Raw genomic sequence first — 18,744 nt, 5'->3', positions numbered from 1 at the left:
GATACGGGCCACGGGGCGGGAAGGGGAGGGGGGGCGGAGAGACAATCACAGCCAGCGCTTTACAAGAAGCCCACTGGCTTCACACTGCAAAACACGGACAGCGCTGAAAGGTGCGGAACTTGTCCACGACGCACACGCACACACACACACATACACACATACATACACACACCGCGGAGAGGTCAGGAGCCATGCGCGCGAGCGCGAGCCGCGTCCCCCCTCTGTTTCCACTCGTGTCCTGCGTGGCCTGCTTCCTCGTGCTGTGTGCGGGAGCGCGCGGCGAGCCGGTGCGGCCCATTCCCGAAGGTGAGACCGCGGACACACACCGGGGGGGCCTGTCACTGAGTGTGCGTGCGTGCATGCGTCTGTGTGTGTGTGAGTTTGCGCGCATATTTGCACATCGTCTGGGTTCAAATAATATTCAGAAATATGCCAAAATGAAAATGCTGCGCGTGCGGCGCGCGTGACCACTCACAACTGGTAATAATGTAAACCAGACTGTACATTTTAGATTTAGAGCGCAGCGCAACAGATTGTTACACATCACTCACACACACCGTTACAACGTGTAACATCACACAGCTCGTTGCGTGACTATCGACTGGTACAAGTAGATCGTATCGCATGGATTGGTGTAAAATCATGCTACAGATCGATACAAAATGTCATTTTGTCACATACGGGACGCTTCGCATTATTAGTTTGACGCGAATAGTTGCGGTTAAACGTTCGACTTTGTTACTCATGATCATGGTCACATGCAGTAACTTACAGTTCCAGTTAGTTACGTACTGTACTGTGTTGATACGGTTAGTTACCGTTAGTTACTCGGCTCGCGCCGCTTGCTGACGTGGACGGCGCTGATCGCGCGACCGCACCACGAAATACCGCACAGCGGGCAGCACGAGGGCTCGTTACTCGAGTAAACCAGTAGTAGCAGCGATGGTGAGGGTCTCGAGCGTCTCTACGGGACTGAACCTGGTTACAAGAAAGTGAGAGCTGTATCTCATGGGTGCGGACTCGGGTTCGAGTGGCGCGCGCGGGGTGTCTGCGTGGTGCGTCGCCTTCTTCTCTCCTGTGTTTTTACAGTATTTTGTGCTCCTACTGTACTTTCTGGGTCACTTCTGCGGGACACCAGTTAAATACTGTACACTGCATATGTACGATTTCTTCTTATGCCCCAAAACAGGAATTTATGCCCAATAAAAGGTGAAATTGTCTTCAAGCCTGAACTCACCCCTGTAAATAAAATAACTAGAAAGATTAATCTTCTTTATTTTTATATCAAGAATATTATATGAATCCTAATATAAATAGAATACAATAATATTCTTTTAATGTGAATATTATTGCTAATACTACTGCAGTTCTGTGTCGAACTACAGAAACCTTTGCAAAAATATACAGGAAAATGTTAAATAATATATAAAAATTCTTTACCGGGAAATGTGCACAACAGGATTGTAGAGAATAATCAATATTATTATATATGCTATCTCTGTTATTATCGATTCTGTTTATATGAAAAATATTTTAATATAATAGAGTAATATTCTATATAGTCTTTATTCTCATTATCTAATCTAGAATAATATTCTTTTAATGCAAATATTATTGCTAATACTACGGCTGTTCAGTGTAAAACCACAGAAACCTTTGCAGTGATATACAGGAAAATGTTGTACACAACAGGAAAGTAGAGAATAATCCCGCTTGTCCGTGGAATTCCCACAGGAAGCTTTAAATAATGGGGGTAATTTATATTCCATTGGTTGCCCCCCCGATACACTACTGTTATCGCTGTTACTGTAGGTAATGCTTCTGTCATCATTATTTCTAATAATAATCTGAATTTTTCCCTATACAGCACCTGTTGTGTTGAACAGCAGCTGAATGTGATTTACAAAGAGACAATATTATAAAGATATGTTTGCTGTACCGGTACATTTGGAATTTGCTCGGGTTCTGAACTGGTTGTTGATCGAATAAAAACGGCGGCGTGTGGAAAAACCGTGTTTCTGATGTGCTGTCAAGTGTGAGATGAGTGTGTTCGTTGTATATTGTTCTGTGTGTAGAAGGAAAGACGGTGCCTGCAGCACTCGGTATGGATCCTGACTGTCCGGCATGTCCATGTCCCACTCCAAAGGCCCTGTGTGCTGCTGTGATTTGTACTGCACTCTGCCACCCTTTCTCACCTCTCTGGAATGGTTTCAACCTCTTTCATCCCATTCCGACCAGTATATGAATGAAGATCAGTGCAGCCAATGCTTTTAACCAGCATAAACTAAAATATCTAACCTATTTTAAAGAGCTGGGTCATTTTTAATGGAGTAATTCATGGTAAGTGACTTGATCGGAGCTATTAGAGTTGGTTAGAAAGTGGGGCTTGACCCAGCATCCTTCGGGTTATGAATCCGCGTCCCGTGTTTTTGCATAAGGGAGCGTTAACGTGCGCTTTTTGTATCGTTTTCCAGACAAACTCCTCGTTCTGACTGTTGCCACGACGGAAACGGATGGCTTCAAGCGCTTTATCAGATCGGCCCGACACTTCAATTACACTATTAAGGTGCGGTAAGGAGAGAACGGTGGATCGGTAGCGGATGATCAGGGTACGGAGATTGTTCATGTGATTTTAAGTAAGGAATACCCAGACAGGGGGTACGGAAGGTAAAAGGGGAAAGTCATCGCCCAGCCAGTACTGCAGCTGCCCATGAATATGCCTGGGGAGATGGATAGTGTTTGTCACAAAGTACAAATTTTTTGATAATTTTGTGTGTGTGTGTGCTTTAAAGGTGCTGGGCAGGGGGGAGAAATGGAGAGGGGGCGACTATATGTCGATGCCTGGAGGAGGCCAGAAGGTGCGCCTCCTGAAATCCACGCTCGAGGAGATAACTGAGGAGGACAAGGTTGTCCTCTTCATCGACAGGTACGAGCGGTGTGGCCTCCCACAGCTCCGCCCCCCCCACGTATCGCCGTTAGTGTGTTCGTAATCCATAGCTTCTTATGTCAGTGCGTGTCAGTCATGGGAACTGTCTTTTCGCCCCGTTGTAGCTACGACGTGGTGTTTGCGTCAGGTCCCAAGGAGCTGCTCAAGAAGTTTCAGCAGGTCGGTCACAAGGTGGTCTTCTCCGCCGAGAACCTCATCTGGCCCGACCGGCACCTGGAGGACAAACATCCGCACGTCAGGGAGGGGAAACGGTTCCTGGGATCCGGAGGCATGTGAAAAAACACACCGTGTGCTCGTAAAGCTCTCTGCACAAAGACCTCACGCATTCCTGTAATGGTCTGTTACCTGTTTCATTAAAGTAAAACTTTAGGAGTCTCGAGGCGGGGGGGGGGGTGTTTCTGATTTACAGGATGCTGTAAACGACAGGATCTCTGGGTTTTTAAAAAAAAAAAAAAAAAAAAAACTTAAAACTGGAGCCAAAATGAATTTTAGAGCACAAATAAACCGGGAATGCTGTAATTTAAGTTTGCAGTTACATCTTCATATGGTTTCCTGTACATAGTGCTTACATTTATTTTTCCATTATTGAACACCCACGTTCCTCAGAGCTGCTGAATCCCTCCCATAAAAGATTTATGAATCCCGCCCTCCCCCAGAGTCATTTCCCCCGATTTCCTAACAGCTACATAAATGATTATCTATGTATTTGTTATTTGAATGTCACGTCTATAGGCAGCTATTTGAGGGATATGAACCAGCAACATGGTAAGAGATCAGACAAAGCTGGGCTTTTCATAATTTCGCCTCTGTGTCCGAAGCTTTTCATCTGTTGTTCATTCACTTCTGTTTACTCCAAGTTTGAAATCGTTTAGGCGAAAAACATCTTCTAAATTAATAAACGTGAGAGATGTATGTGCAGTGTGTTGGCTATTCCCATAGTGTGTGTCAGTCCAATGCTATGGTCTGAACTTCATCTCAGATAATGAGCAGTGTGTCCTCAAGCTATCTGTTTTTTTTCATATCCACGGAGCTCTAAAAATAGTTTTTTTTTTTAAATTTTTTTATTTAAATTTGTGTTTCTGTAGGATTCATTGGATACGCACCTAACCTCAAAACGATGGTTGCAGACTGGACAGGAAAAGACAATGAGAGCGATCAACTTTTTTACACCAAGATATATATCACCCCGGAAAAAAGGGTACACGCTTTGGCTCTCCGTTCTCTTTATAGTTCCTAAAAACACAGCTTCCCATTATTCAAAACTGTGATGCTGTAAAAGCGTTCTGGAAAACTATAATTTGACCTTATTTAGCGTTCTAGTTGTGGTGCTGTTTAAGATTGCATGGTAGGATAATTGATGTAATATGTATATGGTCAGTTTTAAATACTCTCTTGTGGTGGTGTTTTAAGTGTGTGTAATAAATATGTGTTTCTCCTGTGATCTCTTCCAGAAATCTATAAATATCACCCTGGACAGCAAATGCAGACTCTTTCAGAATCTCTATGGAGCACTAGGTAAGTGTGCCAGTAATTTAGGCGCAACCTAAAGCTTCCCGTGTCCATAAGTGTGGAAAGTTTAAAAAAAAAAAATAAATAAATAAACACGTTGAAATTCAGAGGAATGGTACTCGTGGACAGCACAGTGACGCAGCGAGTACCGCTGATGCTGCACAGCGCCTGGGCTGTGGGCTTGGATGCGAGTTCAGCTCCAGCTCCATTCATGTTGAGTTTGCGCATTCTCTCATGTGTGGGTGGATTTCTTCTGAGTGCTCTGGTTTCTGCTCACAGGCGTGTGTTTCGGGTGGGTTGGTGACTCTGATTTGTCCTAGATGTGTGTGTGTGTGTGTGTGTGTGTGTGTGTGTTGGATTGCCCTGCGATGGATGGCATCCCCTCTAGGCCTTTTCTTGGAGGGTGAGTTCTAGACCTCCATGACACGGCACTCAGCAAATGGTTGATGAATGGATGTATGGATGGTACTCAAGAACTATTCCTGAAAGCAGTAGTTGCCCTCAGTTATTTTTTTTTGTGAAACTGCAATGCAGAATCATAAATCCATCAGCCATCAAAGTAACTGCACTGATCCAAGAAACATTCCTGTCCTGCCTGGATTATGAATCTTCTCATTTCCACATGACAGGCAGCCTGGCGCTCTCACTGCAGGAGACATAAGAGAGTAAAAAGAGGAAATGAAACGGGGGGAACGTCCTTACATTAACTTCCTGCTCAGCAGTTCCGGCACCGTTAGCTCTGGGGGATGTTCGGAGTCCTCGATTGTAGTTTTCGACGGATCCAAGTGCGGCCCCAGGTCTCGCTCAGCCAAGCCTCCCTCTCCCGCCTGCCGGGCTGGAGGCGCGCCAGAGGGGAGGGTGTCTCTTCCAGCTGCGCCTGCGTGAGGAATTTATGAGCACACTGCGGTCGGCAGATGTGCTTGAGCACACGTAGCCTGGACTGCATGGCGGGGGGGGCATTTACATAGCTTTTGCAGGCACACAGAGGGAGGGAGTGGGAAAGGGGGAGATACTTTCCAGCAGGGGTTTCCTTGGAACCCCAAGGGCCACAGAGGCTGGGCTGATTTCTTCAATTCATTCTGGTGGCTCCTGGTCATATTAGTTCCAGACAAGGATGGAATGACTCATGATAACATTTTATGTAACTATTTTTAGCATTCTTTTAAATTTCCACAGAAAAAATGAATGAATGCTCCAATTTTAACATTTTTGGGGGAACAATAACTTTTTTGCTTCATTCGTATCTATCAAAAAATTTATTGGAGGGAATGTCACCTGCAATTCCAAGTCCCGCCATTAGTTGGCAGTAAAGAGTCCATCGTACCAGCACAGGGCTACCTAAGAGCATGAACGTTGCCCCGTTCATAGTGTGAATCCGTCAACAATCTTTATTAAATATGAGTTTAGAGGTAAAATATTTTTATTTTTGGTGATTTATATTGGTGTTAATGAAAATGTTGAAATAAGACTTGCAGTGTATTTTTATTTATTGTAGTTGTGTCCCAAAATACTACAGAACCTACCCAGTCAGTAAATCAAGGGGCATCTCTGTTATTATGCTTTTACTGATTTTATAAATAATAAAGCAACCTAAAGGTAACCAAATACTGAAAACTGCTGCACATGTTTGTGCAGTTTAATAAAAGTCTGGTGAAGGCTGGTTCCTTGCCTCACACCCTGTCTTTCCAGGATAGGCTCTGGAACACAGTGGCCCTGCAAATGAAGGAGTAGTTACCGAAAATAGAATAAATAAGTTTTTTGAGGGCTTTTTTAAAAATAATTATAACATTTTCTAAGGGTTGTACAGAGCTTAACCCAGATTGGAACCTCTACATTAACATTTTATTTATTGCAGTGCAGTGCTTGGATATGGATCATTTAACTAGCTGGATCATTTAGCTTGGCATCCTGGCATGCTGTTTTTTAATGCAAAACATTTGGCATAAAAATAGTTTATTGCACAGACAGACTCAGAAATTGTTGCTTAGGGCTAGGTTTGTTACCATGGCAGATGCAGGTTTTGAGGGTAGTCCTGTAGCGCAAGCAGAGACAGATAATCAGTATGAAGAGATGGTTGATTCTGATGGATGTTCTAGAGAAAAGATGTTCTGCCCTCCCTGCATTCCGTTTTGAAATGCTGACATTCCTCATGTGATGTGTCCATTGACCCGTTTTGCCCCCATCCAACTCGTGTCCCCAGATGAGGTGGTTCTGAAGTTTGAGGACGGACGCGTCCGGGCCAGAAACGTGATGTACGACACCCTCCCTGTCATCGTCCACGGCAACGGACCCACCAAGGTACCCAGGGTCGAGATGGTTCTCTAGTGTCCGCGTGAAGATGTGCTCCTCTTACAGGGTGTTGACACACCTCCCTGTGTGAATATCTCAGCTCCAGATCAACTACCTGGGGAACTACATTCCCCAGACGTGGACCTTCGAGACGGGCTGCACCGTGTGCGACGAGGACCAGCGCTTGCTCTCCGGCCTCAAGGTGGGGGACTGTCCTCTGGAGCTCCAAAGCATCTCGCTCATCTCTCACTATGGCAGTGTAGTGGCATCACAGTTCTTAGCAGAGGGTTGCAGGTTTGAATCCTGGGAAGGTGTCTGGGACTCTACTTTTCAACTTGTCTATTAAATTGATATGTAATATGTTTTTATTTGTTTGTTTGCTTGCTTTACGTGTGTGTGTGTGTATATATGTGTATGATGTGCATTGCATGTTGCTGTAACCAACATGAATTTCCTTCTGGGATTAATAAAGTTTATTTCATTCATAAGGCTTGGATTTAAAAAAGAAGAAATAAAATCCTGGGTTATTCAGTAATATGGGGGTTATTGTGGCAGGAGAGCGAATACCCCCTGGTGGTGATCGGGATCTTCATACAGCAGCCCACACCCTTTGTCTCCGTCTTCTTCGAGCGTCTCTTCAACCTTAAGTACCCCAAGGACCGGCTGAAGCTTTTCATTTACAATCACGTGAGTGCCACTGTCATATTCCAAATATTAAAATCCATTCAGTTCCCCAGACATAATTTTTCAATAATATCCACCTGAGACTGAGCCATTCATGTTTTATCCACTCTAGAGGACATATTTCTAAGTGCATCTCAAACTATCTACTGCAGTTCTGGATCTTAATGCACCTTATAGAGGAAATTCTAAGATGTTTAATGATAGTCCGTGTCTAGGGGGTTGGGATTGGACAATTTTTGCAGAAATCCTAGAAATCCATCCCAAAATCTTTTTGCTGGTTTCTTCGGAGGGTGAATAAATTGTGGATGATCACTTGTGAAATGTGCTGTCTTCTCCTGTCGAGACGTGGCTGTGGGAAAAGTAATTATGAATTTCAGATGTTTTTCTTTGCTAGACATTTCGTAATTCACCGGAGTAATTTCTCTGACTGTGTGACTCAGGAGCCGCACCATGAGCAGCACGTGCACTCGTTCCTAGAGGATCATGGGACGGAGTACAGGGGCGTGAAGGTGATTGGTCCAGAGGAGGACATGGACAGTGTCACATCACGCAATTTAGGATTGTAAGTTTGATCCTGTAACATTAGGCCGTGGAACGTTGTTTCATTATCCTTGTAAAATTTAAATTGTAATTTTTTTTTTTTTTTTTTTTTTGTGTTACGGTGATGTACACTGATAGAGTAACTGAATTTTTCTGAAATATTTGGTTTGTACAAATTCAGTTGGCTGCACAGTTTTGCAACACAGCCACCCTTGCTTTAGACGCTCCACTGTTGACATAATTTCCAAATTATTCCCTAATTATTCATGCTGGACAAAAATAAAGACGGAATTTAATTCATTCTTAAATAGTGCTTTCCTCAACAAAGTGACACAGAATTGAACGGCAGAGCACATACAATGACCTAAAAGTGTTGATAAAAGAAAGGCAGAATAAACAAAGAAAGTGGTTTGCAATCTGCTGACCTGAAATAACCCATCTGGCGACTGAGGAGAGGAAAACAAAAAAACTTCCCAGCCAAGGAATCTGAATAAAAACAAACCTCTGGGGGTCCGAGTACCAGGGGATGCCCACCCGTCCGGGAATGAATCGCACATAGAGTATTACATCAGTCAATCAGACATGTGTTTTTCAAAAACAGATGAAGAGGTGAAGGTGTTGTAGTTTTCTGAAATACTCTGATCTGTGCACTTTTGTTAAATTCATCTCTTTGTGTCGTCCTTTAGTGATACTTGCCGGCAAGACATAGACTGCGAGTACTTCTTCAGCCTGGACGCGGAAGTGGTTCTGAAGAACACGGACACCCTCCGAATTCTCATCGAGCAGAACCGGTACGTGGAACTTGTTCAGGGAGGCTGGTCAAGCCAACCTCAAGACTCTATTATTCATAACTGAAATTAATGGCATCTAGTGATTCATCCTCTCTGCTGAAATGTATTTACAAATTTATTTATGGGGATGTGCTTCTTCAAATGTAATTTACACTGTTAAGCTACTTACAATGATTTATTCAGTTATGGAGCAGGGTAATTTTTACTGTATCAATGTATTGTACTCAGTCCATTCAGGGTTGGTGCCTTGATCCTGCATACTACAGCAGGAGGTGGGATTTGAACCTAGGTCCTTCTGAGTGCAAGGAGGCAGCTTTCACCACTACACCACCTGCTGCCCTGTAGTAAAAGAACAAAGTGTGAGCTGTTAGTCCTGAATTCTGTGGGTTGCTTTGCTCCACCCCCCCAGGCCCATAATCGCACCCATGATCACCCGTCCCGGCAAGTTGTGGACCAACTTCTGGGGAGCGCTCAGCGCAGATGGGTACTACGCCAGGTCCGAGGACTACGTGGACATCGTCCAGGGCCGCAGAGTGTAAGTTTGGCACGGATCCCTCCGCGCTTTACCGTGAAAACACCGTCGGGTTTCACTTCCTGAAGACCTCCTGCCCCTAAATGTGTAGTAACACCTACATAACACATTCTAACAGAGGCCTCCATATTGCAGATAGTAATACAAAAATACTTTCGTATTTCTAACTATTTCGTATTCAGTACAAAAATACTGAACGATAAATTAACTAGCTTTGTATAATAGTGCATGCATGTGGAACAGTAACATTTTTTTAATACATCAAAACTAATAATTGATTTATTTTTTTTTTAATCCCATGAACTACCCAATTGCTATGTCTTCCTCAAAGTAACTTGATGACACTATTGTGACTCAGAAGGGATTCGAACCTTTGACCTCACTGTTATGCACACAGAGCATTACTAATGCACCACTAGGAGGCTGTTAGCGTTTTTTGATTAATGATATTGTTTGTACTTTATGTTGGGGTTCCCTATGAGGGAAGTAAATTGAATGTATGCCATGCAGTCGTCTGCGTGAGAAGTTTCCTTTAATTGTTTTCGGTAAACTTGACCAGTGTCTGATTTTTTTTTTTTTGGTTCCTAAAACCTGCAGCCTTGAGGTGGACACCACTGCTCACTGTCTCACACACTTTCTCTGCAATGTCCTCCCACAGCGGGGTCTGGAACGTGCCCTACATCTCCAGTGTTTACCTGGTCAAGGCCACCGTCTTGAGGACGGACCTCGCAGCCGAGGACGTTTTCCACTCCGAAGCGCTTGATCCGGACATGGCCTTCTGCCGCAATGTGCGCGACCAGGTCAGATCCCGTTTCCGCCCCGGATCCTTCTGGAAAGAAAGAGCAGTGACGTTAAAGATGTTGCTTTCAGCTTAGTTTTACAGGGCAGTAGGTGGCGCAGTGGTTAGAAACACCCCCCTGCAATTGAACGTCCCGCATATGAATCCCCACTCGTGCTCTAGCACCCTTGATTGAGGTACTCACAATGAAGTGAGAAAGTAAAAAAATTACCCTGCTGTATGAAAGAGTAAATGAGTGTAGGTACCTTAGTGTACAAACCTAATATTGTAAGTCACCTTAGAGAAAAGTGTGAGCTACATGAGCAATAGTTAGAATGGTAAGACTGGGGTGGCTGTTGGTGTTATTGGTTAGAACTGGTGCTTTTGGACCCAGAGGTCACAGGTTCAAATCCCATCTCCAGCTGTAGTACCCTTAAGCAAGGTACTTATCCTGAACTTCTCCAGTAAAACTGCCCAGCTGTATAATTGGGGAAATAGTAGTATTGTTTTTGCAGAAGCATCAGATAAATGTACTTACTGGTGTTTTAAGAGAGTGTGATGTGGTGTGTATCCCTAGCAGGGGTATGTAACACACACAAAGAAGGAAGGAAAACCAAACTAGTCAGCTGGACATGTGGGTCAGCTGGCAGAGGAGGCAGTTGGTAGTGTAGTAGATACTGCTGTAGCCTTTGGCCCTGAAGGTTGCAGGTTTGAGTCTCATTTCCAGTTGTGCTTCCCTTGAGTAAAGTACTTATTCTAAATTACCCAGCTGTATAAAGGAGTAAGTAATTGTAAGTTGCTTTGGAGAAAAGCATCAAATAAACATAGAATTGATGAATAGGGTGTGACCTTCAGTTTGCTATAAATGAACTGCAGCAGAATGAACATAAACTGCACAGATAAATACTAATAACTGCTTTGAATCTGTCGACTAACAAAATGAGTTGACGGGGAAGCGGCACCTCCCTTTTCAAGGCCCCTGACCCCCTATGGGTTTGCTGGCACTTCTCCTTTCCCGTGGCATGTTTCTACAGGCACACGACTCGGCCCGGACGGTTAACGTTCATGCCGGTGACTCCCATCACCTGGTGTCAAAACGATGCCTTGTGATCGGAGGTGTGGATACAATCCGTCCTCGCAGCGGACTTCACACAAAATAATGTTTAAAAGCATTAAATGCACTGCCTCGTTGTGTTATAAACTGTTCAGTTATGAATTTTTTGAAGGGGGGGGGGGGGACGACGACACTTTTTTTTGGGAGGAGCACAGATAACCCGTTTTTACATGCTTGTGCGATGGGTGGCAGTGAAATGTGCCCAGACGGAACAGGAGGGTGCGGCCGCCTTAATTTAACTAGCATCCATGGAGTTTACAGCTGAATAACGACATGATGACGTTGCACATTTTTGAATTGTTGTCATTTGGCACTGAATAGGAAAATTGCATTTTTTCCCTTTCACTCATTTTTAAAGATTACATGTTTTCATTTAGCAGACGCTTTTCTCCAAAGTGACGTCCGTCTCATAGAAAATACAATGTGTTCATTACATTAGGTGAAAGAGACATAGTTGCAGATGTGTGATACTTTAGTACAGTTAGTTTCTTTCTTTCCACCCTATGAATCAATGTTCATCACATGAGTAGCTGCATGAAACTGTATCAGAATATCGACGATTCGTGATCACCTTCCTATAATTTTATAATATTGAGATACATATAAGCATTTATGTTGCATTACAGAAGTAGCTGCGTAAAGGTTTATATGGGCATCGTCTTAAAATTATGATGCATGGACGTTTACACCTTACATGAACTTAAGAGATGATGGATGAAGTGATTCTGGAAGAGGTGAGTTTTAAGACCCTTTTTAAATGTGGGCAGGGATTCAGCAGTTGTGAGTGAGAGGGGGAGGTCGTTCAACCACAACGGAGCCAGAATCGAGAACCTCCGTGCTTTAGCTTTTGTGTGTGGGGCCACCAAGCAGGCAGATGTGGAAGAGAGAAGGGGTCTGGTTGGTGGTGTAGCAGATGATCAAGTCTTGTAGATATCTGGGAGCAGTTCTACTGATGCATTTGTAGGCCATAACCAGGGTCTTAAATTTGATCTGGACAGCTATTGGAAGCCAGTGCAGAGAAATGAGTAGAGGAGATACATGCGAACGCTTCGGCAAGTCAAGCAAAACTCGGGCAGCAGCGTTCTGTATCAACTGTAGAGGTTTGATAACAGTAGCAGGAAGGCCACACGGCAAAGAGTTGCAGTAGTCGAGACGGGAAGTCACCATGGCCTGGACAAGTAGTTGCGCAGAGTGAGTTGTGAGGTAGGGACGGATCCTACGACTATTATGCAAGATGTAGCTGCAGGTCCGAGTTGTGGCATTATTTACCATTCGCTGTTTTAGTCTTGATTTTACTGAAGCTCAACATCAACAAAATATTTAAATAAAAGGTATTAAGTTTTTTCCCCGGGGGTGCGGTGGCGCAGTGGGTTGGACCGCAGTCCTGCTCTCTGGTGGGTCTGGGGTTTGAGTCCTGCTTGGGGTGCCTTGCGATGGACTGGCGTCCCGTCCTGGGTGTGTCCCCTCCCCCTCCGGCTTTACGCCCTGTGTTACCGGGTAGGCTCTGGTTCCCCCGTGACCCTGTATGGGACGAGCGGTTCTGAAAGTGTGTGTGTGTGTGTGTGTGTGTGTGTGTGTGTGTGTGTGTGTGTGTATTAAGTTTTTTTTATCATTGCGTTATCTATGGTTTTCACTAAACCTAGCCTACAGATAAATAGAAGGGTTTTTGTATTACTTCCCATCCGGGGGGGGGTACCCCTCCTCTGCCTTCCGCCCGATGCTTCTGGGCTAGGCTCCGGTTCACCGTGATCCTGCTCAGGACAAGCAGTTACTGAAACAGGATGGATGGTGTCTGTTTTACAAATCATTTATAATTGTTACTTAGTGGTTAACAAGTAGCTTCGGAGTTACAAACAAATGGATTTATGAACAGACTGTCCTGGCCTGGTTGTATCCATAAGCTGAGGAGCCAGGTTGTTGCGTCACTTTCTTGAATTCATGGTGGGTCGTGTCATTTCTTAGCAGCCGCCCCCCCCATCAAGGATACTGCAGTGGGCGGTGAAGTGAAACATTTACTTACAAATTGGTGACCTTAAGCACTCCGCCATCTGCTGTCCCGTGAAGCAAACGATTTGTGAAAGGATCTGCTAACCGAAGGGTGTTTTCTTTCCCCGCTGCAGGGGGTTTTCATGTTTGTCACCAACAGACAGGAGTTCGGCCGCATGCTCTCCACGGAGAACTACAAAACAAACCACCTGCACAACGACTTGTGGCAGCTCTTTGAAAACCCACTGGTGAGGATGGCCGTGACGCTTGACAGTGTCCGAACTTAACGTTAAGCATATCCTGTCTTCATAGCTCGGTGTAAATGCTGGGTCCTTTGGGATTTTGGCACAGGATGGCCTCTATAAATTTCAAAAAAAAAAAAAAATTATTTGGGTGCACAGAAACCGTTCATTTTATTATTAGAACACTGGCACACAGAAAAATAACACTCTCAATCCAAGGACCCTGTTTTCTCTAAAACCTACACCTCAAGTCAGCCTACTTAGCACCCCCAGACTTTTCCCACTGGCAAACACGGTCACCCCTTTATTTTCCCCATAAGTCCTCCCAGCGGTTGAACACTTACATTTCACATTTTACCCAGAATCCAACTATTTACAATAAATATTTTCCCACTCAAACACGGAGTAATGAGTATTGTTAATTAATTAATTGATTGATTGATTGATTGATTGATTTGAAATACATTAAAAACACACCCCGTTTTTTTCTTCATATAATTTTGGTATATTTCTTTGAGATTTAGTCAAGTCCTTGAAGTGACATATAACTGGCATATCAATATAAACATCAGGAATGTATCTGTTCAGTTCCGTCACAAGGATCTCAGATTGAACTGCTATGAATAATTGCCACTATGCAGTATTATGAGAGCAGCCCCATAAATACTTTACCTGAAAATAAAAAGAATAAAAAATTATTATGAATTGGAATCATTTATATTGTATTGCCTCCCCTCCCCAAATTGATGGGTGACTGTGTTTGTCCGTAGTTCTGAATGTCCGACGCTGACTGATGTGTCTCACGAAGCCTCCGTGTGAATGACTGTCTTTAATCTACAATGCGCAGCCTGTAATCCAGGGTTTATGATCTAACAACATGTTCGGCTATGCGTTCGCCAGGATTGGGAGGAGCGGTACATCCACGAGAATTACAGCCGAATCATGACAGAGGACATCGTGGAAACTGTGGGTAGCATTTATTTTTGTTGCTAAACTTTCTTTATAATTGTACATTATATGCACGTCCTTCCCCTGAAATTCTGGTCCTGCTGGATTTTTTTTTACGCATTACACTTTTTTAAGCATGTTTTTATTTTTTTTTTTTTATTTTTGCAGCCATGCCCTGATGTTTACTGGTTCCCAATCTTTACTGACATTGCCTGCAAGCACCTCATAGAAGAGATGGAGAATTACGGCCAGTGGTCCGGCGGCTTCAACGTGGTACGTTGGTGTTCCGCCTTAGATCCCAACAGACGCCACTCTACTTGCACGTCTGGCTCTTTTGACGAACTCTCCGGAAGCGTTGACGTTGCGACCCGCTTGTCTCCCTAGGACAATAGGATCCAGGGCGGCTACGAGAACGTCCCCACGATCGACATCCACATGAACCAGATCGACTTTGACAAAGATTGGCAGAAGTTCCTGCTGGACTACGTGGCTCCGATCACAGAGAAGATGTTCCCAGGGTACTACACACAGGTGAGATGTTCGTCACAGGATGGTCTATTCTCTTTGTTACAGTTGGCCCCTTTAATAAAAGAGCCATAATATTGTGAGGGTATCTAACTCATATGAAGGTGGAAGATGTTGCCGGTTCATGCACTGTGGCTGCTTTTTCTAGTCCTGCAATGACCCGTGGCCTCCAATGCTCTCCACAGGCCCTGTTTGACCTGGCCTTTGTTGTTCGATACAAACCAGACGAGCAGCCCTCTTTAAGGCCTCACCATGACGCGTCGACGTTCACTATAAATATCGCTCTCAACCAAGTGGGGACTGATTTCCAGGTGAGTGTGTTCCGTGCTGTCTTTTCAGTTCGTTGACATCTCTTTCTTCATTCCCAGTATTATACAGAATTATATTATATATATTCTATAGATATGCGTCGCTTAACGACTAGAGCCTTGGAATATAATCGTTTTTACGATGCGTCGCGATGCTGATGTGAACGATTCTGCATCGATGCATAAAAACAAAAGAATCAATTTTTAAAAAATGTAATGAAATATCGTATATCTATACCGTACTGTTTTTATTAAATAAATATTATTAAAAAAAGGTACGTATGTCTGTCAGAATTAACGCACGTGCGTCTGATGTATCAATAGATAGGAGACGTGGCGGAAGGAGAGCAGCAGGCGGTGCTTAAAAATGCACCTAGCTGTTTGAAAGCAGATATTTGGGCACATTTTACTTTTTACGAAGATAAGAAAAACGAGCTTGATAAAAATTTTGCAGCGTGCAAGACATGTCGAGCCAAAATTAAATACTTCGGCAACACTGCAAATATGAGGAATCACATCTCCCGTTTTCACCCAGAGCTAAAGTTAGCAGCAACCTCGTAAAACGCAGCTAATCAGCCAACAATACAACAAGCGATGGTGTCAACTGTACCTCAAAACTTTGAAAGGGCAAAGAAGTAGAAGATAACACAATCCATTGCCACATTTATTGTAAAGGATCTCTGCCTTACTCGGTCGTGGAAAACACCGGCTTTCGCTTCCTCCTCCTTACCCTGTAGTAGAGCTGCTACAGAAATTTGTTTATGTCAAAACTTTGCTTTTGTTGATTGTATTTACAGCGCACTACAAAAAAAGTATTTTTTGTTTACACATAATGCTGAGTAAGTTGAAAAATAGACAGATTGTCATTTAATTTGACATGTTCTTTTGTTTGAAAACAGCTGGTTAATAAAAAAGCTGAAAGAGAGTTTTAAGTGTGTGTTTTATTAGTAAAAGAACTGGAGGACAAGATGCATTGTGGTGCATCGAGAATCAGTTTATAATCGAATCGTTACCCTCTGAATCGTAATCGAATGGAATCGTGAGGCAAGTGAAGATTCACACCTCTATTAACGACGGGGATACGTTCTGAGAAATGCGTCGTTCAGCGATTTTTGTCGTTGTGCAAACATCATAGAGTGTACTTATGCAAACCTAGGTGGTATAGCCTCGATCATAGAGTGTACTTATACAAACCTAGATGGTATAGCCTCGATCACAGAGTGTACTTATACAAACCTAGGTTGTATAGCCTCGATCATAGAGTGTACTTATACAAACCTAGATGATGTAGCCTCGATGCAGTCAAGAGACGTAGTAAACACGGAGATTTATGATGCTGCTGCTGGTGTAACACAGCACACTTTTACAGAAACTTTTTTATTAGTAGAAAGAGTACACTGTAAAATAATGATAAATGTACAGTACAGTAAATATGAAAACCAGTAACGTTGGTGTTTATTATCATTTTCAAGTATTATGTACAGTACATAATTGTATGTGCTATACTTTTATGTGACTGGCAGCGCAGTAGGTTTGTTTACAGCAGCACCACCACGAACACGTGAGTAACACGCTGCGCTACGATGTCGCTAATCAATAAGAATTTTTCAGCTCCGTTATAATCTTATGGGACCACCGACGTATATGCGGTGAGTTGTTAAGCGAAACGTCGTTAAGCGGCACATGATTGTATAGATAGCCTTGTTAATGGTAAGGCCAGCACACAGTATATCTTAGAAAATGATGGATTAAATATAATATTAAGTTATATTAAAGGAGTGGCTACAAACTAAAATATGAATGCAGTTTTTTTTGTACCAAAGGGATTTCAAAATTTTGGCCGTTGTACGTCACATTGTGGTTTTCATTGTGATATACATATATATGGGGGTGCGGTGGCGCAGTGGGTTGGACCGCAGTCCTGCTCTTCGGTGGGCCTGGGGTTCAAGTCCCGCTTGGGGTGCCTTGCGGCGGACTGGCATCCCGTCCTGGGTGTGTCCCCTTCCCCCTCCGGCCTTACGCCCTGTGTTGCCGGGTAGGCTCCGGTTCCCCGTGACCCCGTAAGGGACAAGCGGTTCTGAAAATGTGTGTGTGTGTGTGTATACATATATATTTTTTAACTGATCTTGTTCGTGTTTCCTCTTGCCCCTGAAGGGTGGCGGCTGCAGGTTCCTACGCTACGACTGCTCCATTACAGCCCCGCGCAAAGGTTGGGCACTCCTGCACCCGGGGCGCCTCACCCACTACCACGAGGGCTTGCCCACCACCGAGGGCGTCCGCTACATCGCCGTGTCCTTCGTGGACCCCTGAAGGAGCACGAACGCTCCCTCCCGCTCCCCTTTGACTCCGACTCCACTGCCTCCGAGGAGAACACAGGGAAACGAAGCCAAATTTGGCCTTTGCCTTAACTACTCATCCAAAGACATGAAGAGGGGAGAAAGGCTCACATTCTGTTCTGTGGAATAGGATTAATACGATGTTCCCTTAAACGTATTCCTTGAATTACGTAGTTTTTTTTTATTTTTTTTTTTTTTTTTTTTTAAATGATACTGTTGCATTGGGGCATTTTTTGCTCTTGTGTTTCTGGGGAAAGTGAGTAGCCCACTTGTTGGTAAAATATGTACTGGATATTGGTTCTTCTCATTATATATTTATTTTAGTATTGTGTAGTTTTAAATAAATTTTTTTCAGATTTTTCTTTTCTTTATACACAAACATGTTATTTCTAAATTGGCAGCAAACCGTACAACAAATTTGCACTCCAGGTACGTTTCTTTTTAGCGGCGAACCCCTCTTATTATTTTTGATTTGCTAATGTGTTTTAAACCTATGCAAACTAATGATTTATCTTACATGGTGAGAGGCTAGATGTTGCTGTGGATAAATGAACATGTTTCGCTGTTTTAAGATGATAATCAAGAAAGTGGGTATAGAAAAAGTCTTTTATTTTAATTTCCGGTCAAATGTCAATAAAATACAGACGACTCTAAAGTGTATTGTTGTTCTGTAGTGATACAGAGAGTAGAGGATTGCTTCATTTTTATTTTGTTTTGATTGCTCAGGTCGTCTTGGGCAATGTCACCTCTCGTGCGGAAATATGGTAGGGCAGCATGGTGCTACAACAGGTAGTGCCAGGGATTCACAGGTTTCGGGGCAGTAGTTTCAGACATGGGTTTGAATCCAGGTTCCTCAGTGTGGACTTTGCATGCTCTTCCACTGTTTGCTTGGTTTTCTTCAGGTGCTCTGATTTCTTCCCACAATCCAAAGGCATGCGTTTCAGGTGAACTGGTGACTCTAAATTGCCCATTGGTGTGTGTGTGTGAGAGGGAGAGATATTGCAGTGTTCGGCTGGTTTCCTGTCCAAGTTGTACCCTGCCTCACACCCTAGGATCCTAGGATAGGCTCTCAATCACTGCAACCCAAACTCTGGACAAGTCAGTTGTGGAAAATCGTGGACACATTTTAGTATAACACTGTATGAAGTGCTGTTGAGAACAAACATTTTAAAATGGCTAAATGCATATTGTATCTGGTGAGTGGTTGGACCTATA

General features: G+C 43.6%; 1 protein-coding gene across 1 annotated transcript; it reads left to right on the top strand.

Annotated features, from left to right (window-relative positions):
- Positions 1-40: 40 nt before the first annotated feature.
- On the top strand, positions 41-18,172 carry plod1a (procollagen-lysine, 2-oxoglutarate 5-dioxygenase 1a). The gene is made up of 19 exons (XM_029249871.1): positions 41-306; positions 2,475-2,566; positions 2,793-2,926; positions 3,052-3,215; positions 4,033-4,145; positions 4,399-4,462; positions 6,657-6,754; positions 6,846-6,947; positions 7,301-7,432; positions 7,870-7,991; positions 8,656-8,760; positions 9,170-9,295; positions 9,951-10,092; positions 13,305-13,418; positions 14,313-14,378; positions 14,529-14,633; positions 14,745-14,891; positions 15,071-15,196; positions 17,348-18,172. Exons 1-19 carry the CDS (start codon positions 192-194, stop codon positions 17,501-17,503), a joined length of 2,223 nt encoding a protein of 740 aa, XP_029105704.1. The 5' UTR covers positions 41-191; the 3' UTR covers positions 17,504-18,172.
- The last annotated feature ends 572 nt before the right edge of the window (positions 18,173-18,744 follow it).

The sequence above is a fragment of the Scleropages formosus genome, chromosome 2 (assembly GCF_900964775.1).
Source record: "Scleropages formosus chromosome 2, fSclFor1.1, whole genome shotgun sequence".
In the NCBI taxonomy this organism is placed as follows: domain Eukaryota; kingdom Metazoa; phylum Chordata; class Actinopteri; order Osteoglossiformes; family Osteoglossidae; genus Scleropages; species Scleropages formosus.
The sequence above is the reverse complement of the archived record's forward strand: the minus strand, read 5'-3'. Positions and strand labels throughout refer to the sequence as shown.